Source organism: Scyliorhinus torazame, chromosome 10 (genome assembly GCF_047496885.1).
Source record: "Scyliorhinus torazame isolate Kashiwa2021f chromosome 10, sScyTor2.1, whole genome shotgun sequence".
NCBI lineage: Eukaryota > Metazoa > Chordata > Chondrichthyes > Carcharhiniformes > Scyliorhinidae > Scyliorhinus > Scyliorhinus torazame.
Genome location: NC_092716.1, coordinates 119,614,333 through 119,637,178, shown reverse-complemented (window position 1 = coordinate 119,637,178; position 22,846 = coordinate 119,614,333). Strand labels below are relative to the sequence as shown.

General features: G+C 52.3%; 1 protein-coding gene across 1 annotated transcript in view; it reads right to left on the bottom strand.

Moving 5' to 3' along the window:
• Positions 1 to 7,017: 7,017 nt before the first annotated feature.
• Positions 7,018 to 22,846, bottom strand: part of LOC140430891 (septin-7-like) — a 147,694-nt gene continuing 131,865 nt past the window's right edge. The window contains exons 10-13 of the mRNA XM_072518670.1: positions 15,742 to 15,867; positions 12,039 to 12,174; positions 8,237 to 8,382; positions 7,018 to 7,124 (exon numbers count right to left, since the gene is read on the bottom strand). Of these exons, the coding sequence (XP_072374771.1) occupies positions 7,085 to 7,124; positions 8,237 to 8,382; positions 12,039 to 12,174; positions 15,742 to 15,867 (448 nt within the window). The 3' untranslated portion in view covers positions 7,018 to 7,084. The remainder of the gene's footprint in view (positions 7,125 to 8,236; positions 8,383 to 12,038; positions 12,175 to 15,741; positions 15,868 to 22,846) is intronic.

Here is a 22,846-nt window from a genome sequence, read left to right as displayed (position 1 = left end):
ATCAGGTATTGTGCAACAAGCTAGGATTAATTAATGACTAATTAATTAATTAATTAGAGACGGCACCTCTGCTAAGTAGCAGTGGTCATAATATGATTGAATTTGAGTCCAAAGATGTGCAGGGTAGGTGGATTGGCCATGATCAATGCAAAATACCCATTTATTTCAGAGACAGAGTATTACCCTGGATCTCCAGTTTGCTGGCCCAGTAACAATATCACTATGCCATTACTTCCCCGATTATGAGGCCTTGAAAGCAGAGCTAACTAAAGTGAACTGGCAAATTTGGTTAAGGTCAATTGAGGTTCAGTGGCAGATATTGAAAAGGATATTTCAAAATAGATACATTTCAATGAGAAAGAAAAATTCCAAGACGTTAACCATCCGTAGTTAACAAAAAAGTTAAAGATGGTATCATACTTAAAGAAAAACATATTTTTGTGCAGACAGGTCAGAAGATTGGAAAGAATATAAAGAAGCGCAAAGAAAGACTAAAATAATAAGGATGGAAAAAATAGAGTACAAGAGGAAGCTAGCTATCCACAGAATATAGTGCAAAAGGAGGTCATTAGGCCCCTCGAACCTGCACCGATCTTCTGAAAGAGCACCCTAACATAGGCCCACCCTCCCTGCCCCATTCCCATAACAGGCCCACCCTCCCTGCCCCATTCCCATAACCCCACCTAACCTACATCTCCTTGGACACTAAGAGGCAATTTTAGCATGGTCAATCCACCTAAACCTGCGCATCTTTGGACTGTAGGAGGAAACTGGAGCACCCGGGGGAAACCCACAGACACCAGACTAGTAGAAAGACAGTAAGAGCTGATAGATACTTAAATGTTAACAAAGTTGGTACTGTAGAAAGCGCATCTGGGGAATTGGTAATGGAAAGAAGGGAGATGGTGGATGAATTAAACAAGTATTTTGCATCAGTTTTCACGACAGAAGACACAAGTAATATCACAGAAATAGCTGTAAATCAGGAAATGGAAGTGATGAACTCATAAAAATTACAAGCACCAGGGAAATGGTATTGAGAAAACTTGGGGCTGAGGACTGACAAATCCCCTGGTCCAGATGGACTTCACCCTAGTGTATTGAAAGAACTGGCTAGTGAAATAGTTGATGCCTTGGTTTTAATTTTCCAAAATTCATTAGATTCGTGGAAGGTTCCATTTGATCGAAACATCTGAACTGGAACTCCTTTATTCAAAAAGGGAGGGAAAGTACCGGCCAATTAGCCTAACATCTAGCATAGGGAAAATGTTATAAGCCATTATTGAAGATGTTATAGTAGGGCATTTGGAAAAAACCAAGGCTATCAGGCAAAGTCAAAATGGTTTTGTGAAACTCATGTTTAACCAATTTATTGGAGTTCTTTGAAGGAGGCACAAGTGCTGTGGATAAAGGGTGTGTACAGTACTTAGATTTCCAGAAGACACAGTGATAAGGTGTCACATTAAAAGTTTTTGCAGGTAAATGCAAACTCATGGTGTAGGGGTTACCATATCTTTATAATTGTCACAAGTAGGCTTACATTAACAGGATGAGGAAGCAGGGAGGGTGCGGAAGGACTTGGACAAGCTAGGAGACTGGGCTAACAAATGGCAGATGGAATACAATGTGGAAAACATAGATTAACATAGAATTTACGGTGCAGAAGGAGGCCATTCGGCCCATCGAGACTGCACCAGCTCTTGGAAAGAGCACCAATGGACCTCCACCCGATCCCCATAACCCCACCCAACACTAAGGGCAATTTTGGACACCAAGGGCAATTTTAGCATGGCCAATCCACTTGACCTGCACGTCTTTGGACTGTGGGAGGAAACCGGAGCTCCCGGAGGAAACCCACGCACACACGGGGAGGATGTGCAGACTCCGCACAGACAGTGACCCAAGCCAGAATCAAACTTGGGACCCTGGAACTGTGAAGCAATTGTGCTATCCACAATACTACCGTGCTGCCCGTGTGAGGTTATGCAGTTTGGAAGGAGGAATGGAGACACAGACTATTTCCTAAATGGAGAAATGCTGAGGAAATCGGAAGCACAAAGGGACTTGGGTGTCCTTGTTCAAGATTCTCTTAAGGTTAACATGCAGGTTCAGTCGGCAGTTAGGAAGGCAAATGCAATGTTACCATTCATGTCAAGAGGGCTAGAATACAAGGGCAGGGATGTACTTCTGAGGCTGTAAAAGGCTCTGGTCAGACCCCACTTGGAGTACTGTGAGCAGTTTTGGGCCCCGTATTTAAGGAAGGATGTGCTGGCTTTGGAAAGGGTCCAGAGGAGGTTCACAAGAATGATTCCTGGAATGAAGAGCTTGTCGTATGAGGAAAGGTTGAGGACTCTGGGTCTGTAATCGTTGGGAGTTTTGAAGGATGAGAGGGAATCTTATTGAAACTTGCAGGATATTGCGTGGCCTGAATAGAGTGGACGTAGCGAGGATGTTTCTACTTGTAGGAAAAACTAGAACCAGAGAACACTATCTCAGACTAAAGGGACGATCCTTCAAAACAGAGATGAGGAGGAATTTCTTCAGCCAGAGGGTGGTGAATCTGTAGAACTCTTTGCCACAGATAGCTGTGGATGCCAAATCACTGAGTGTCTTTAAGATGGAAATAGATAGGTTCTTGATTAATAAGGGAATCTGGAGTTATGGGGAGAAGGCAGGGCAGCACGGGGGCAGTGGATAGCACGGTGGCTTCACAGCGCCAGGGTCCCAGGTTCGATCACGGTCTGTGCGGAGTCTGCACATTCTCCCCGCGTCTGCGTGGGTTTCCTCCCACAAGTCCCGAAACACCTATTACGTAATATGAACATTCTGAATTCTCCGTGTGTACCCGAACAGGCGCCGGAATGTGGTGATTAGGGGCTTTTCACAGTAACTTCATTACAGTGTTAATGTAAGCTTACTTGTGACAATAAAGATTATTAGAATGGGGATGAGAAAATTATCAGCCATGATTGAATGGCAGAGCAGACTCGATGGGCCGAGTGGCCCGATTCTGCTCCTATATCTTATGATGCCATCTTCTACACTCCGCTCTTGTCGTTTAGTGAGAACTTCATGTCATCCGTGGGGTGTCCTTGAATTCTGCCACTGAAGATCATATGGTGTAATTTTGCCAGTGTGGGTTCCTTCTGGGTCCACGCTTGAAACTTCTTCGTGGATACTGACAAGGTGTCCAGGATGTTCAAAGTCATGGTGACTTCTTCCAATGCCGACAGAGCGGTCAAGCTTGTGGGCAGCGGCAGGTGATTCAGGGCATCCATGTTAGCTATGTTCCTGGGTGATGCTAGTGAGAATATACGTAGGCTGCTAACAATGTCCAACATTGGATCTGAGCCGATTGGGGGGATCACTTTATCCTCTTTGAAAAAGCCCAGCAGGGATTTATGGTCTGTTACTGTTGTGAAACGTCGACTGTAGACATATATGGACATATGGGCGGCACAAGTGGATAGCACTGTGGCTTCACAGCGCCAGGGTCCTAGGTTAGATTCCCCACTGGGTCACTGTGTGCAATCTGCATGTTCTCCCCGTGTCTGTGTGGGTTTCCTCTGGGTGCTCCGGTTTCCTTCCACAGTCCAAAGACGTGCAGGTTAGGTGGATTGGCCATGATAAATTGCCCTTAGTGACCAAAAAGGTTAGGAGGGGTTATTGGGTTACGGGGATAGGATGGAAGTGAGGGCTTAAGTGGGTCGGTGGAGACTTGATGGGCCGAATGGTCTCCTTCTGCACTGTATGTTCTATACCCAAAAAATAAAAGCCAATTCTTCTTTTTCAAGAATAACATCTTTCCGTGTCCGCCAAGGTTCTGGATACATGTGCTTCAGTTGTCGGTGCCATTGTTCCATCGATGGGAAAGGACTGCCCCTACACCATATGGAGAGGCATCACATGTTCTCTATTGGGTAAGGATGCCAGGATGTTTGACGAGAGTAACTGCTGCTTCAGTCACAACCACTTACGGTGTTTTCTCAAATCGTGTGCAGGGGTGACAATAGTGGCCCCCTGCCAGTTTGGCATATAGATCTTCTATGCGTGGTATGGGGACCGATCTAAACAGACTTTTTTAAAAACACTTATAGGCCCTGCAAAGGCAGACTTATTTGTCGGACTGGAACGACTGGGGCAGCCTATAGACTGACTGTGCCCTGAAATAGGGTAGGGAGTCAGGGTCCACGTAAATCTTTGCCCTTGCTCCCTTTATTCGACCAAGGCCTTCTTGGAATACCTCGGGGTATTTGCCATTGACCTCATACAGTCCACCGGTTCAGAGTATAAAAATTTGTAGCCAATCCAGATGGCTCTTCTGGGGCCAGTCTCTGCCTAGGACGCTGGTTCCTGGTCCTCGTACATCTATGAGTGCGAGTTAGGCTGTCTGCTGCCCTTGGTAACCGGGTCATAGTGGTCCCCACAATCTTCAACTGTTCCCCTTTATATGTGGCCAATTTGGCTCTGGCATCTTGCAGTCCTGGGGTAAGAAGCCCACATGGACACGTCGGAAGATCTGTTCCCTAATGATGGAAATGGCTGCTCCCGTATCCACCTCAATTTCTAGGGAATGGCTGTTGACCAAAAGTGTTACCTTTATCGGAGCAACCTTAGAGGTGATGATGCAACCTACTGCTGGTTCTGAGAGCCTTGCTTGGATCATGTCAGCAACTTTGTGACTGACACTTGCAGTCCTCCAGGGAGGTTTCCCTGGTACTTTCACAGTGACCTGGCCATCTTTTGAGATGTCAGAATGTCCTGGCTGAATGTTGAGTTAGTGGTGGGTGAGGCCTTCACTAGTAATGCTGGCTTTCTGTATGATAATCTGCTGACGTGTTCTAACACACAAATCCTGTTCATTCACTACCCCATCCCTCATATCAAGGCTCCTATTTAAGCATCACTTCCATTTTAACATTTTCATCCTTGTTTTCAAATCCCCTCCATGCCTTGCCTGTGTTTGCATGCGCAGATGTGTGCAATGTGAAGTGTTAGCAATGTCACACTGTTTATTACAATAAAAAGGCATATCACTGAACTGAGAAATGAGTGTTTGATACTGGAGAGTTTAATCTTTGTTTTACAGACAGACCAGATGGCAGTGATAATTATAAAATATTAAGTAAAGTTTATTTTTCAAAGCTCATCTTTAGAACTTACAATAAACGCCCCAAAGGATGAGTCTGATTCAATGTTTCAGTTGTTCTTTCAAACTATTCCAGGCCTTGGTCACTGACATGTTGGACGAGGGAGGGGGGAGAAGTGATATGGATCTACCAGGAAAGAGCCACATGGGCCCAGGCTGTCTCTCTGAGGAGCAACTGCACCCTCACCAGCAATCCCAGTTGGAGAGAGGCAGAGGTGGTAGGCTGGGGGAAGGGGGTAGGGCGGGGGGGTAGAGAAGGGTGGGGGGGGGGAAGGGGGTAGATAAGGGGGGGGGGAAGGGGGTAGATAAGGGTGGGGGGGGAAGGGGTAGATAAGGGTGGGGGGGAAGGGGTAGATAAGGGTGGGGGGGGAAGGGGTAGATAAGGGTGGGGGGGAAGGGGTAGATAAGGGTGGGGAGGGGGAAGGGGGTAGGGTGGGGAGGGGGAAGGGGGTAGGGTGGGGAGGGGGTAGGGTGGGGAGGGGGTAGGGTGGAAGGGGGTAGGGTGGAAGGGGGTAGGGTGGAAGGGGGTAGGGTGGAAGGGGGTAGGGTGGAAGGGGGTAGGGTGGAAGGGGGTAGGGTGGAAGGGGGTAGGGTGGAAGGGGGTAGGGTGGAAGGGGGTAGGGTGGAAGGGGGTAGGGTGGAAGGGGGTAGGGTGGAAGGGGGTAGGGTGGAAGGGGGTAGGGTGGAAGGGGGTAGGGTGGAAGGGGGTAGGGTGGAAGGGGGTAGGGTGGAAGGGGGTAGGGTGGAAGGGGGTAGGGTGGAAGGGGGTAGGGTGGAAGGGGGTAGGGTGGAAGGGGGTAGGGTGGAAGGGGGTAGGGTGGAAGGGGGTAGGGTGGAAGGGGGTAGGGTGGAAGGGGGTAGGGTGGAAGGGGGTAGGGTGGAAGGGGGTAGGGTGGAAGGGGGTAGGGTGGAAGGGGGTAGGGTGGAAGGGGTAGGGTGGGGGCAGAGAGAGAGTGAAAGGAGTGAGAAGCTGTTACTGGTCAAGAGGGATGACAATTTAGCGAAACGTTACTACAGGTTACTCAAAGTTTCGGAATTGATCTGTACCTTCAGCCCAATCACAGGGTAACACTGATACTAACAGCATGAGGGGCAAACCACATCATCTGCTGCTGTGCAATTTTATCTAAAAACAAACACTATAACAAGAGGAAGGTCCGAGCAGCAATTGGACAATAAAAATCATGCAAAGCTTCTAAACTGCTGCAGTGTCACTGGTAAAACAAGAGGTGAACGACTTACACATATTGTAAATTATTAGGAGGTGGTTCTCCTTCACTCGATTGGTAATACACAAATCTCAGGACTATGTGTCACCGATTCACGAAACACAACTACAAACAGATCAGCTTTGTTCTGTGGGATGATCAGTATGAGCATGGTGACTGAATGGGATCCCCTTCCTTCTCAGTAATAACTTTGTGATCTAACCATGGGCTGCAGTCTGCCCAATTCCACATCAGGACTGATCCAAGTTGCAGATTCCACATGCTCACAGAACACATCCCCCGATAGTTGGCTAACTCAAACTCCAACAAGATCAGTACTCAGCCGATACCATCGAGGGAAAATAAATGTTTAGTCTGGCTCCTGGGATGAATGGTGACTTGCTTTACGAGCAGGCAGCATGCAAGGGATATGTTTATGAGCACAGCAAGCAGATAGGGATTGGGAAGCCTGTGATTTGCCCTTTAATTAAAGGGAAGTCAGTGCAAGGAGCAATGTGGCAGCCGTGAGCAATCTTCCCTTACCCTGTGTGACTCGTCATTACTACCAGTTTAAAATGCTGCATTAAGAGACTGATTGAGGAGCTCAATGCTTGGATCCTATGTAGATTGTCTTGTGGCACAAACGCAGTTCAGTAAATGTGTGATGAGCGGCTTTTATTGGCGGCCAGAAGCTGCAGGATGGACAATGTGTCAGCCAGAAACAGCTTCAAAAAATCTTGCCCTTCTTCTTATTTTTCTCCATTGTTCTGAGGAATTGAAGAGAAAAGTCTCAGTTTGATTCACTCAATCACTAACGCCCAGGGCAAGCTGCTGAGGGACAGACACCCAACAACAACCTGGGAGAGCGCGAGGGGGCAGGGGAGATGGGGGCAAGCCTCTCTCGCACGTGGCCCCTTGTCTCTCTCGCTTGCGTGCCCCTACCCCATCCCATCGTGCATGTGCCCCCTTCCCTCCTCTACCCCTCCCTCTCTCCCACGCACGCGGGGCCCTCTCCCTCTTGCGCGCCAGGGACCCTTTCCCGCCCCTGCGTCCGCACGTCCCCTGGGCCTAAATGTCTCGCGCTGCACCCATCTTGCTCAGGCGTCGCCACGCCCTCGCTTGCACGCCCAAACCCCCCCTTTTCTCATGTGGCCCTCCTCTCGCATCGCCCCCCTCACGTGCACGCCCCAAAAAACCCCTTCTCTTGCTCACATGGCTGCTCTCACCCCTTCGTCCCACGCACACACCCCCCTCCAGCGTGCTCCCTCCCCTCTATCGCTGTCACACGCGCGCACTTCCTCCCTCTTGCGCGCGACGCATGCCCCTCTCGCTTACACCAGCCCCTCTCGCTTACACCAGCCCCTCATCCGATACACGCAGCCACCCCCTCGCTCTCACGCATGCTCACACCTCCCTTCGCTCTCCCACATCCACCTCCAAGCGCGCCACAACCCGCCCCTCACCCTTGCTGCACACCTGCCCCCTACCCCCCTACACTCCTGAACGCATCGCACACCCCCTACCTCCGCTCTCGCAAAAGCCACGAGCCCCCCACCCTTGCGCCCCCGTCCCCACCTCATTCTGACGCGCGCTCCCCCCATCCCCGCCCTGGCGCGTGCATTGAATCCCCACCCCTGAGCCTGACGCGTGCCCCCCGTCGCTCTCATCACGTGCCCCCTGGCTCTCACCGCACAACCCCCTTGCCTCTCATGCACGCCATGCTCTGGCGCGCCCCCGCCTGCATGCTCTCGGCCTCTCGCGCCCCCCCCCCCCCCGATCTCACACATGCCCCCTTCGCTCTCACACTCACTCCTCTTGGGCTCTGACATGTGCCTCACCCTCTCACGCGCCCCACCTGTCGACAATCTGTGGCACTTACTTTGAGGTATCAAGCCGCTGCTGTTCCAACAAACGTTGCTCCATTTCCCATGATGCTTTCTCCTCCTCAAACTGTTTCCGTTTCTCCTCCAGCTCCTTGTACTGAGCCTCCAGATTCTTCTTCATTTGTTCGTGTCGTCGCTGCAGCTACAGGTGAGGTGACAGAGAAGGAGTGGCAGACAGAGCTTGGGATAATGGACACTGATGAAAGGCACAGTGCGGAGAGTGCGTGATCACAGAGGTAGAATGGAAGTGAGGGATACTCAGAAAGGGGGGAAAGAGACGACTGGGGGGGGGGGGAGAAGAGAGAGGGCTGGGGGGGGAAGAGAGAGAGGGCTGGGGGGGGGGGAAAGAGAGAGAGGGCTGGGGGGGGAGGGAAGAGAAGAGAGAGAGGGCTGGGGGGGGGGGGGAAGAGAGAATGCTGGGGGGGGAAGAGAGAGGGCTGGGGGGGGAAGAGAGAGGGCTGGGGGGGAAGAGAGAGGGCTGGGGGGGAAGAGAGAGGGCTGGGGGGGAAGAGAGAGGGCTGGGGGGGAAGAGAGAGGGCTGGGGGGGAAGAGAGAGGGCTGGGGGGGAAGAGAGAGGGCTGGGGGGGAAGAGAGAGGGCTGGGGGGGAAGAGAGAGGGCTGGGGGGGAAGAGAGAGGGCTGGGGGGGGAAGAGAGAGGGCTGGGGGGGGGGAAGAGAGAGGGCTGGGGGGGGAAGAGAGAGGGCTGGGGGGGAAGAGAGAGGGCTGGGGGGGAAGAGAGAGGGCTGGGGGGGAAGAGAGAGGGCTGGGGGGGAAGAGAGAGGGCTGGGGGGGAAGAGAGAGGGCTGGGGGGGAAGAGAGAGGGCTGGGGGGGAAGAGAGAGGGCTGGGGGGGAAGAGAGAGGGCTGGGGGGGAAGAGAGAGGGCTGGGGGGGAAGAGAGAGGGCTGGGGGGGAAGAGAGAGGGCTGGGGGGGAAGAGAGAGGGCTGGGGGGAAGAGAGAGGGCTGGGGGGGAAGAGAGAGGGCTGGGGGGGAAGAGAGAGGGCTGGGGGGGAAGAGAGAGGGCTGGGGGGGAAGAGAGAGGGCTGGGGGGGAAGAGAGAGGGCTGGGGGGGAAGAGAGAGGGCTGGGGGGGAAGAGAGAGGGCTGGGGGGGAAGAGAGAGGGCTGGGGGGGAAGAGAGAGGGCTGGGGGGGAAGAGAGAGGGCTGGGGGGGAAGAGAGAGGGCTGGGGGGGAAGAGAGAGGGCTGGGGGGGAAGAGAGAGGGCTGGGGGGGAAGAGAGAGGGCTGGGGGGGAAGAGAGAGGGCTGGGGGGGAAGAGAGAGGGCTGGGGGGGAAGAGAGAGGGCTGGGGGGGAAGAGAGAGGGCTGGGGGGGAAGAGAGAGGGCTGGGGGGGAAGAGAGAGGGCTGGGGGGGAAGAGAGAGGGCTGGGGGGGAAGAGAGAGGGCTGGGGGGGAAGAGAGAGGGCTGGGGGGGAAGAGAGAGGGCTGGGGGGGAAGAGAGAGGGCTGGGGGGGAAGAGAGAGGGCTGGGGGGGAAGAGAGAGGGCTGGGGGGGAAGAGAGAGGGCTGGGGGGGAAGAGAGAGGGCTGGGGGGGAAGAGAGAGGGCTGGGGGGGAAGAGAGAGGGCTGGGGGGGAAGAGAGAGGGCTGGGGGGGAAGAGAGAGGGCTGGGGGGAAGAGAGAGGGCTGGGGGGGAAGAGAGAGGGCTGGGGGGGAAGAGAGAGGGCTGGGGGGGAAGAGAGAGGGCTGGGGGGGAAGAGAGAGGGCTGGGGGGGAAGAGAGATGGCTGGGGGGGAAGAGAGATGGCTGGGGGGGAAGAGAGATGGCTGGGGGGGAAGAGAGATGGCTGGGGGGGAAGAGAGATGGCTGGGGGGGAAGAGAGATGGCTGGGGGGGAAGAGAGATGGCTGGGGGGGAAGAGAGATGGCTGGGGGGGAAGAGAGATGGCTGGGGGGGAAGAGAGATGGCTGGGGGGGAAGAGAGATGGCTGGGGGGGAAGAGAGATGGCTGGGGGGGAAGAGAGATGGCTGGGGGGGAAGAGAGATGGCTGGGGGGGAAGAGAGATGGCTGGGGGGGAAGAGAGATGGCTGGGGGGGAAGAGAGATGGCTGGGGGGGAAGAGAGATGGCTGGGGGGGAAGAGAGATGGCTGGGGGGGAAGAGAGATGGCTGGGGGGGAAGAGAGATGGCTGGGGGGGGGGAAGAGAGATGGCTGGGGGGGAAGAGAGATGGCTGGGGGGGAAGAGAGATGGCTGGGGGGGAAGAGAGATGGCTGGGGGGGAAGAGAGATGGCTGGGGGGGAAGAGAGATGGCTGGGGGGGAAGAGAGATGGCTGGGGGGGAAAGAGAGATGGCTGGGGGGGAAAGAGAGATGGCTGGGGGGGAAAGAGAGATGGCTGGGGGGGAAAGAGAGATGGCTGGGGGGGAAAGAGAGATGGCTGGGAGGAAAGAGAGATGGCTGGGGGGGAAAGAGAGATGGCTGGGGGGGAAAGAGAGATGGCTGGGGGGGAAAGAGAGATGGCTGGGGGGGAAAGAGAGATGGCTGGGGGGGAAAGAGAGATGGCTGGGGGGGGGGGGGAGAGAGAGGGCTGGGGGGGGGAGAGAGAGGGCTGGGGGGGGGAGAAGAGAGAGGGCTGGGGGGGGGAGAGAGAGGGCTGGGGGGGGGGGGGAGAGAGAGAGGGCTGGGGGGGGGAGAGAGAGGGCTGGGGGGGGAGAGAGACGGCGACTTGGCTGGTGGGGGGGGGGGAAGAGACAGCGAGCGGGCTGGGGGGGGGGGGGGAAAAGAGACGGCGAGCGGGCGGGGGGGGGGGAAAGAGACAGCGAGCGGGCTGGGGGGGGAGAAGAGACGGCGAGCGGGCTGGGGGGGGGTAGAGACGGCGAGAGGGCTGGGGGGGGGGGGGGAAGAGACGGCGAGAGGGCTGGGGGGGCGAGGGGGGGGGGGGGAGGAGACGGCGAGCGGGCTTGGGGGTGGGGGGGGGGGGGAGAGAAGAGATGGCGAGCGGGCTGGGGGGTAGGTGACGGCGAGTGGGCTGTGGGGTTGGGGGAGAGAGGCGGCGGGCTGCGGGGAGGGGGGGGGGGAAGAGACGGCGTGCGGGTTTTTTTTTGGGGGGGGGGGAAGGAGACGGCGAGCGGGCTGGGAGGGGGAGGGAAGAGACGGCGAGCGGGCTGGGGGAAGAGACGGCGAGCGGGCTGAGGGGGGAAGAGACGGCGAGCGGGCTGAGGGGGGAAGAGACGGCGAGCGGGCTGGGGGGGGGAAGAGACGGCGAGCGGGCTGGGGGGGGGAAGAGATGGCGAGCGGGCTGGGGAGGGGAAGAGACGGCGAGCGGGCTGGGGAGGGGAAGAGACGGCGAGCGGGCTTGGGGTGAGGGGAGAGAAGAGACGGCGAGCGGGCTGGGCTGGGGGGAGAGAAGAGACGGCGAGCGGGCTGGGCTGGGGGGAGAGACGGCAAGCGGGCTGGGGGAGGGGGGGGGGAGAAGAGACGGCAAGCGGGCTGGGGGAGGAGAAGAGAGACGGCGAGCTGGAGGGGGGGTGAAGGAGATGGCGAGCGGGCTGGGTGAGGGGAAGAGACGACGAGCGGGCTGGGGGAGGGGGAAGAGACGGCGACTTGGCTGGGGGGGGGGGGGGGGGGGTAAGAGACGGCGAGCGGGCTGGGGGGGAGAGACTGTGGGTGCGCTGGGGTGTAGGGGAAAAGAGAAGGCAAGCGGTCTGGGATGAGTGGCGAAGAGTTTAAGATGGCTGCTGGGGGCACCAGAATGTGAGCGGGATGGGGAGGGAAAGAGAGCCTGAGGCGCAGTTGATGGCGGAGGTGTACAGAAATGAAGGGAAGGGTCAACTGGGATCGTGTTACCTCATTCTCAGAGTCCTTCAGTTTCTGTTTCTTCTCTTTAACCTTCATCTCAAAGACCTGTTCCATCTCCGTCTCCATCTTCTTCATCTTCGCCACATGCTCTCGTCGCTCCTCCTCCATTTCTGCCAAAGGACTCCTGCCATTTAACACAGCAAATTACTGGAGCATTGATCCCAGCCTGGAACGCCACTGCTGCACAGTCCACATGCTCCTATCAGCTGAGAGTGGGTCAACACATACTTTGGGAGGGGATGAAGGTCACTGGGACGTAGGGAGACTCACTGAATCATACTTACATACACTGTTTGGCTAGTCTGTGGGACAGTTCTCCTAATTTCAGAACAAGACCCCATACGCAAGAGAGGAGGACTTTGAAGGGTCCATAATGTGCCTTTGTCATTTTTGATTCTCAAGTGGATCTGATTTTTTTCTTTGAATTTTCTGATACAACTGAGAAGCTCGTTTGGCCATTTTGTGGGCATCTAAAATTCTACCACATGAAAATATTTATTATTATCACAAGTAGGCTTACATCAACACTAATGAAGTTACTATGAAAATCCCCTCGTCGCCACACTCCGGGCTTGTTCAGGTACACATAGGGAGAATTCATAATGTTCAATTCACCAAACAGGTACGTCTTTCGGAACTTGTGGGAGGAAACTGGAGCACCGGAGGAAACCCACGCAGAAACGGGGAGAACGTGCAGACACCGCACAGACCAGCAGAGCGGCGGCACTAATTGGCTGTAGCGGGCAAGGTTTGCATCGGGCGGTTAGTGCTTCCATAAAGTGGTTTGTGGAGGAGCTATTGTCAAGGGACAGTTGAACCCCAAACACTACTTCAGTATTTGCCTCCCTCCCTCCTCCTCTAACCAAAAAAAAACCAGTCACTTTGAGGACCACAAGTAAGTGAAAGAAAAAGGGAGGGGAGAGAGGGGAGCGCTGTTAGACAATTTGTAGCAGAGTGCTTGAGTGGGGAGGCTTTGGCAAGTGGCGTCTCAGCAGAGTACAGGTAGTCTCAGGTAAAGTCCTCTTGACTTTCCTGTTCAGTCTTGGTGCAGTTGGGATGGCAATAAGGGCAGTGACATGCTCCTCCTGTAGGATGTGGGAGCTCAGGGAGAATTCCGTTGTCCCTGATGACTACACCTGTGGGAAGTGCATCCAGCTGCAGCTCCTGGGAGACTGAGTTAGGGAGCTGGATGCACTCAGGATCGTCTGGGATGCTGAGCACTTTATAATGTTCCCTGGAGGTGTACAGGGGATACAGGAGGACAGAAAGAGGAAATTAGGAGGGCAAAAAGGAAGCATGAGGTAACTTTGGCTGAGAGGATTAAGGTGAATCCAAAGGGATTATTTAAGTATATTAAAGGAAAAAGAAAAACTGGAGAGAGAATAGGACCCCATAAGGATCAAGGTGGACACATATGCATGGAACCGCAGGAGAGGGGCGAGGTTCTCAATGAATATTTCTCCTGTGTTTACCGTGGAAAAGGACATGAAGGCTTGGGAACCGGGATAGGTTAATGGCGATATATTGGAGACAGTTTGCATTACAGTAGGGGCTGGTATAGCACAGTGGGCTAAACAGCTGGCTTGTAATGCAGAACAAGGCCAGCAGTGCGGGTTCAATCCCCGTACCGGTCTCCCCGAACAAGCGCCGGAATGTGGCGACTAGGAGCTTTTCACAGTAACTTCATTGAAGCCTACTTGTGACAATAAATGATTATTATTACAGTAGAGGAGGTGATGGACGTATTAAAATGTATGAAAGTGGATAAATCTCCTGGCCCTGACCAGGTTCATCCAAGAACACTGCATGAGGTGAAGGAAGAAATTGCGGGAGCACTGGCTAAGATATTTCATCGTTAGCCACGGGTGAGGTACCAGGAGACCAGGAGGTAGCAAATGTTGTGCCTTCATTTAAGAAGAGCTGCAAAGAAAAATATGGGAATTATAGACCGGTAAGCCTAACATCTGTGGTGGGTAAGTTACCAGAGAGGATTCTGAGGGGTAAGATATACAGGCATTTGGAAAGACAGGGTGTGATTAGGAGTAGTCAGCATGGCTTTGTGCATGGGAGATCATGCCGTACAAATTTGTTAAGAGTTCTTTGATGAAGTGACCAGGAAGGTTGATGAGGGCAGGGCAGTGGGCGTAGTCTATATGGACTTCAGTAATGCCTTTGATAAAGTTCCACATGTTAGGCTCCTCTGGAAGGCTAGATCACATGGAATCCAGAGAGAGCTGGCAAATTGGATATACAATTAGCTTAATGGCCGGAAGCAGAGGGTAATGGTGGAAGGATGCTTGTTGGGCTGGAGGCACTGGTGTGCCTCAGGGGTCAGTGCTGGGCCCATAGCTGTTTGTTATCTGGATCAACAATTTGGATGAGAATGTACAAGGCATGATCAGTAAGTCTGCAGATGACACTAAAATAGGTGGTATTGTAGACAGTGAGGAAGGTTATCAAAAATTGCAGCAGGATTTTGATCAGCTGGGGAAGTGAAATGGGAAATGGAGTTCAATACAGATAACTGTGAGGCGTTGCATTTTGGAACATCAAATCAAGGTTGGACTTTCACAGTGATTGTTAGGACCTTAGGTAGTATCGTGGAACAGAGGGACCTCGGAGTTCAGGTGCACGGCTCTCTAAAGGTGGAGCCACAGGTAGATAGGACAGTGACGAAGGCTTTTGGCGTGCTGACCTTCATCAGTCAGGGCATTGAGAACAGAAGTTGGGAAGTTATGTTGCAGCAGGATTTTCATTCAGGACATTGGCCGCACCTGGAGAATTGGGTTCAGTTTTGATCGCCTTGCTCTAGGAAAGATGTGATTAAACTGCAGGGAGTGCAGAAGAGATTTACAAGGATATTGCCAGGACCCAAGGGACTGAACTATAGGGAGAGATTGGACAGGCTAGGACTTTTTGCTTTGGAGCATAGGAGACTGAGGGGTGATCTTATAGAGGTGGAAAGACCATGAGAGGCATGGATAGGGTGAAAGCACTCAGTCTTTTTCCCCAGAGTTGGGGAATCGAGAACTAGAGGGCACAGGTTTTAAGTTAAGAGGGGAAAGAATTAATGGGAACCTGAGGAGCAACATTTTTACATAGAGGGTGGTACGTATGTGGAACAAGCTGGAAGTGGTTGAGGCAGGGAGATTGACAACATTTAAAAGACATCAGTTGAGTGAGCTGTGCTCCGAAAGCTAGTGATTCCAAACAAACCTGTTGGAATTTAACCTGATGTAGGACTTCTTACTGTGCTCAACGCAGTCCAACGGCGGGATTTCCACATCATGGATAGGAAAGGTTTAAAGGGATATGGGCCAAATGGGGATAGTTTAGATGGGCTTTTTGGTTAGCATGGACCAGTTTGGGCCGAAGGGCCTGTCTCCATGCCGGAGATTCTATGACAGTGACCCAAGCCTGGAATCGAACCCGGGACACTGGCGCTGTGAAGCAGCAGTGCTAACTATGTGCTACCGTGCTGGGTCTGGAGTTACGCCTAGGTGACTCTAGTTAAAGACGGCAGATTACCATCCTGAGAGCTCAATAGACATCCAGTGAATGTTCTATACTGTTCCAAGTGCCCCTGCTCAACTCCAACACAGAACCAAATCACAAATTTCCATTTTGCTCACCAAACAGTGGGAAGGTACGTTTGGTGATCTGCCTTATAACAGACATTTAAAACACTGACCTGGTGAGGGGTCCTTTAGTCTTATTGGCATCAACCCCATTGCCAGTCACGGCTGCAAGCTTGCGACTTCGGTAATTCTCATAGTGTACGTTATTGGTGATGTCCTTAAGATCCTGCATGTGCGTCCTAGAATAAAACATCATATTTCGATCAAAGCATGGTCTTCAACGCACAACTCCCCACTCAACACCACCAACACGGAGAAACAAAGCAGATTACCCACTCATCATCAACCCAGAAACACAGCATATTCCTCACTCATCATCAACCCAGAGGCACAGCACATTCGCCACACATCAACCTAGAAACACAGCACATTCCTCACTCATCATCAACCCAGAGGTATAGCACACTCCACACTCATGATCAACCCAGAAACACGGACAGCACAGTGGCGCAGTGGGTTAGCCCTGTTTCCTCACGGCGCCGAGGTGCCAGGTACGATCCCGGCTCTGGGTCACTGTCCGTGTGGCTTTTCACATTCTCCCCGTGTTTGCGTGGGTTTCGCCCCCGCAACCCAAAGATGTGCAGGGTAGGTGGATTGGCCACACAAACTTTCCCCATTCATCATCAACCAAGAGGCACAGCACATTCCACACCCATCACCAACCCAGAATCACAGCACATTCTCCACTCATCATCAACCCAGAAACACAGCACATTCCCCACTCATCATCAACCCAGAAACACAGCATATTCCCCACTCATCAACCCAGAATCACAGCACATTCCCCACTCATCAACCGAGAAACACAGCACGTTCCCCACTCATCAACCCAGAAACACAGCACATTCCCCACTCATCATCAACCCAGAAACACAGCACATTCCCCACTCATCATCAACCCAGAAACACAGCACGTTCCCCACTCATCAACCGAGAAACACAGCACATTCCCCACTCATCATCAACCCAGAAACACAGCACGTTCCCCACTCATCAACCGAGAAACACAGCACATTCCCTACTCATCATCAACCCAGAAACACAGCACATTCCCCACTCATCAACCGAGAAACACAGCACATTCCCTACTCATCATCACCCCAGAAACACAGCACATTCCCCACTCATCAACCCAGAAACACAGCACATTCCCTACTCATCATCAACCCAGAAACACAGCACATTCTCCACTCATCATCAACCCAGAATCACAGCACATTCCCCACTCATCATCAACCCAGAAACACAGCACATTCCCCACTCATCATCAACCCAGAAACACAGCACATTCCCCACTCATCAACCCAGAACCACAGCACATTCCCTACTCATCACAGCACATTCCCCACTCATCATCAACCCAGAAACACAGCACATTCCCCACTCATCATCAACCCAGAAACACAGCACATTCCCCACTCATCATCAACCGAGAAACACAGCACATTCCCCACTCATCATCAACCAAGAAACACAGCACATTCCCCACTCATCATCAACCCAGAAACACAGCACATTCCCCCTCATCATCAACCTAGCATATTCCCCACTCATCATCAACCCAGAAAAACGTTCCCCACTCATCATCAACCCAGAACCACAGCACATTCCTGTAGCCATCTGGGATGGCCACTTCCAACTAAGTACAGAGCAACTCAGCAAAGTCCAGACGGCATTGAAACTCCTTCCCATTAGCATGTTAATCGGGCCGATTAGCAGGTGATGGCCCATCTCCCCAACACAAAGGACTGGTACTCCAGCAACCGGGACAGTCCCAGACATTTCGGCGCCACTCTCTGTCCAAGGGAAACACAAACAACGGGGTCAATGACCGCTTGGGACACGCCCAGCCATCCAAATTCCCGCCCACTTATTGGCTAAGGAATCGAACGGAGTGATCAGGGATCACCCAATTAGTAAGGCCCAAATCGAAGGACCGCCCAAAAGAGCGCGAAACCTCTTCCCCCCCCCCCCCCCCCCCCCCCGAGTATAAAGGAAGAGTTCGCCATATGCTCGCTTTCTTTGGTGCCCCGGTCACGGCCATTGCCAACTGCAGCAACACCAGAAGCAAATTTGAGTTCAACACCCACTACCAGCCCCGCTGAGCAGCAGTGACCACTTCGAACCCAAGAGATCCAGAGTTGAACAGCGGCCACAGTTTCCTGACCTAAACCGGGTGCCCAAAGTCAAGTACAGGTTGTCTTAGTAATAGGTGTAGTTAACTAGTAGCGTTTATGTTGTCTGTAAATAAAGTACCCTTGACCTTGAACTAACTAACTGTTTGGCTCTTTGATCGATAGCCGGTTGAAACTTGTGGTCATATCCTTCGATACCTGGCGACTCTAAGCATTCGGACATAGACAATATAGAAAAAAGGCAAATTCATTGATTGCCCTAATTGGAACAGAGCCACAGAAAAGACCAAGCAGTAAAGAGAAAAGCACAACAGTTATTGGCGACTCTGGTGGGATTCGACCCAGAAGTGACCGTGCCACTCAGAGAGAACCCACCAAAGCATTTGAATTAGAATCCAAATTGGCAAAGTAAAAGAAACCACAAGCGAAACCAGTATCGATCAAACACCCAGAATTCGGAAGTGTGTAATTTGCATGCGTACTTACATAGAACAATACAGCGCAGTACAGGCCCTTCGGCCCACGATGTTGCACTGAAACAAAAGCCATCTAACCTACACTATGCCATTATCATCCATATGTTTATCCAATAAACTTTTAAATGCCCTCAATGTTGGCGAGTTCACTACTGTAGCAGGTAGGGCATTCCACGGCCTCACTACTCTTTGCGTAAAGAACCTACCTCTGACCTCTGTCCTATATCTATTACCCCTCAGTTTAAAGTTATGTCCCCTCGTGCCAGCCATTTCCATCCGCGGGAGAAGGCTCTCACTGTCCACCCTATCCAACCCCCTGATCATTTTGTATGCCTCTATTAAGTCTCCTCTTAACCTTCTTCTCTCCAACGAAAACAACCTCAAGTCCATCAGCCTTTCCTCATAAGATTTTCCCTCCATACCAGGCAACATCCTGGTAAATCTCCTCTGCACCCGCTCCAAAGCCTCCACGTCCTTCCTGTAATGCGGTGACCAGAACTGTACGCAATACTCCAAATGCGGCCATACCAGAGTTCTGTACAGCTGCAACATGACCTCCCGACTCCGGAACTCAATCCCTCTACCAATAAAGGCCAACACTCCATAGGCCTTCTTCACAACCCTATCAACCTGGGTGGCAACTTTCAGGGATCTATGTACATGGACACCTAGATCCCTCTGCTCATCCACACTTTCAAGAACTTCACCATGAGCCAAATATTCCGCATTCCTGTTATTCCTTCCAAAGTGAATCACCTCACACTTCTCTACATTAAACTCCATTTGCCACCTCTCAGCCCAGCTCTGCAGCTTATCTATATCCCTCTGTAACCTGCTACATCTTTCCACACTATCGACAACACCACCGACTTTAGTATCGTCTGCAAATTTACTCACCCACCCTTCTGCGTCTTCCTCTAGGTCATTGATAAAAATGACAAACAGCAACGGCCCCAGAACAGATCCTTGTGGTACTCCACTTGTGACTGTACTCCATTCTGAACAACAAACAAAGAACAAAGAACAAAGAAATGTACAGCACAGGAACAGGCCCTTCGGCCCTCCAAGCCCGTGCCGACCATACTGCCCGACTAAACTACAATCTTCTACACTTCCTGGGTCCGTATCCTTCTATTCCCATCCTATTCATATATTTGTCAAGATGCCCCTTAAATGTCCCTATCGTCCCTGCCTCCACTACCTCCTCCGGTAGTGAGTTCCAGGCACCCACTACCCTCTGCGTAAAAAACTTGCCTCGTACATCTACTCTAAACTTTGCCCCTCTCACCTTAAACCTATGTCCCCTAGTAATTGACCCCTCTACCCTGGGGAAAAGCCTCTGACTATCCACTCTGTCTATGCCCCTCATAATTTTGTATACCTCTATCAGGTCGCCCCTCAACCTCCTTCGTTCCAGTGAGAACAAACCGAGTTTATTCAATCGCTCCTCATAGCTTATGCCCTCCATACCAGGCAACATTCTGGTAAATCTCTTCTGCACCCTCTCTAAAGCCTCCACATCCTTCTGGTAGTGTGGCGACCAGAATTGAACACTATACTCCAAGTGTGGCCTAACTAAGGTTCTATACAGCTGCAACATGACTTGCCAATTCTTATACTCAATGCCCCGGCCAATGAAGGCAAGCATGCCGTATGCCTTCTTGACTACCTTCTCCACCTGTGTAGCCCCTTTCAGTGATCTGTGGACCTGTACTCCTAGATCTCTTTGACTTTCAATACTCTTGAGGGTTCTACCATTCACTGTATATTCCCTACCTGCATTAGCCCTTCCAAAATGCATTACCTCACATTTGTCCGGATTAAACTCCATCTGCCATCTCTCCGCCCAAGTCTCCAGACAATCTAAATCCTGCTGTATCCTCAGACAGTCCTCATCGCTATCCGCAATTCCACCAACCTTTGTGTCGTCTGCAAACTTACTAATCAGACCAGTTACATTTTCCTCCAAATCATTTATATATACTACAAAGAGCAAAGGTCCCAGCACTGATCCCTGTGGAACACCACTGGTCACAGCCCTCCAATTAGAAAAGCATCCCTCCATTGCTACCCTCTGCCTTCTATGGCCTAGCCAGTTCTGTATCCACCTTGCCAGTTCACCCCTGATCCCGTGTGACTTCACCTTTTGTACTAGTCTACCATGAGGGACCTTGTCAAAGGCCTTACTGAAGTCCATATAGACAACATCTACTGCCCTACCTGCATCAACATTTCCCATCAACCACCACCCTCTGTCTTCTTTCAGCTAGCCAATTACTGATCCACATCTCTAAATCACCCTCAATCCCCAGCCTCCGTATTTTCTGCAATAGCCTACCGTGGGGAACCTTATCAAACGCTTTGCTGAGGGATACAAGGAAAACTCGATAGATTTTGTTGCGTGAAACTTTTGGTTGTTGCGTAAACCGGAAAATAGCGCAAGCCGTACCCTTGTTTGCACCACCGCTTTATTCCCCCTTGTTCCAAATTTCCGGTAAGAGACAGAAGAGTATTTGGCGGGATGGCCATGAAGGCAATGGAACGCCTTATGCATCCACAAGAGCCTGAGGTCGCAGCGACCAATAAATCAGAACAGTGTCCCGTATGGGAAGAAGAGATCAGGAAGTACCTAAAGGGGAAAGGATGGTCCCTATGGTCTGAGTTTTGCACAAATGAAGACAGGTCCTGGCAGCATAGGATGGACCTGGTGGGACAGCCTGACCGAGATCCATAAGAAGAGTTTAGCTAAGGTTCGTAAGCCGATGGCAATCGTGTCTTGTCTGGCACAATTGCGAGGCACAGAGGAGGTCATGAAGACGCACCGCAAGCAGCTGGAGGAGAAAGAGAGCAGTAGAGAGGCAGATTTAAGTGAGTGCGAGAAGTTAAACGTACAGCTCCGGGAGCAGTTATCAGCGAAGGACACGGAGATGGATGATGTCAAAAGGGCACATCAATCCTGTCTCGCCCACCTTAGCAGCTTCCAAATCCAATATGATAAGGCCGACCAGGACACACAGCGTGCTGTACTGGTAAGAGAAGAGACAGAGAATCAGGTACAGATCTTAAAGAAGCAATGCGATGATTTGAAAGCAGCCCTCCGAGCACTCCACAGTTCCACCAAGGAACCGAGGCAGAGTTCGGTGGACCATTCCAAATGCAGGCAGCAAAGTGCAAGGTTGCAATCCCTGCTATCAGTTCAGAATGGGTTTAGAGACACCTTTGGCCCACAGCTAGACCAGGAAGACGGCCCCGATCGGCAGGAACTCAGCGAAACGGCCCAACGGTACATAAGCGAGACCGAGAATCAAAATAGAGCCCCTCAGGCCCTGAAGAGAAAAGCACCCGCACCACCGACTGCTCAGGCAGCATCCAACCCAATGAACCCCATCACCACACAGCGCAGGGTGACCACGGAAGACCAACCCGATTTAGTGTACACCACCCCATTATCGATCACCCAGTTACAAGACGCCCGAGAGAAGATAGATACGTTCCACCCCACATCGGACCAACATCACTTTTTCCGAGTTAGTAAAACAACAAACCCTGATGTATGGTTTAGACGAGCCGGAGCAGGTTAAGCTCATAGTTATGTGTTTACACCCCTCAGTAAGTTCAGCCCTTCCCGACCCACAAAATGTAGGAGGAGGTAGCCTCCAAGAAATGAAAATGGCCATCTTAGACGCCATAGGATATAACAGAGGAGATCCGGTAGACGGACTCAACCGTTGCAGGCAGAAAAAGGGAGAGCATCCAACAGCGTTTGCTGGACGCCTTTGGATCCATTTCACTGCGGTATTCGGTGAGTTAGCTCGCACCCATTTATCAGCAGACAATATGGCCAAATGGCCCCGTACGTTAGTGTCCCACGCCACAGGGGCAGGACAGAAGGCTTGCGCCAATTATGACCCCTCAGACCCAGCGCACAATGAAGTGTGGGTTCTGAACGATTGTCCAGAACTTGGGAACAGTCGGTACAGAAAAAGACAGAACATGAAAGAGTAGACGCCACAATGAACCCAGTAAAGGCTCACCAAGACCCCACATGGGTAAATGAAGGCAGAGGTACAGCGCAGCACCCAAGACACTGGAATGCTATAATTGCGGACAGAAAGGACATTACGCCCGAGAATGCAATGCCTCCCCGAAGCAGCAAAGGCATCAGCACCCAAACCCGCCCCCCCCAGAAACGATACCCGACCCATTCACAGCGTTAGCGCCCGACCAGATAATTCGGCCATGAGTGGCACTGATTGACGGTGTTCGGGCTCCCCAACTTGGGTCTGCGATACCGTTTGGGATAAATCCGGAAGACCGGTAGTCGCAGGCACAGTCCAGGCACACCCCGTAGAGTTCCTTTGGGACACAGGAGGGTCCCGAACCACGTTAAACTCCTCCATCATGTTCCAGAAAGAGATATGGCCCACTACGGATACCATTGCCCTTAGTGGCTTTACAGGTCACCTCCAGCAGGGACACATCACAGCCCCTGTGGACAAAACATTTGGTTGTTTTAGTAGACTTGCCCCAGGCAGCAGAACACATTC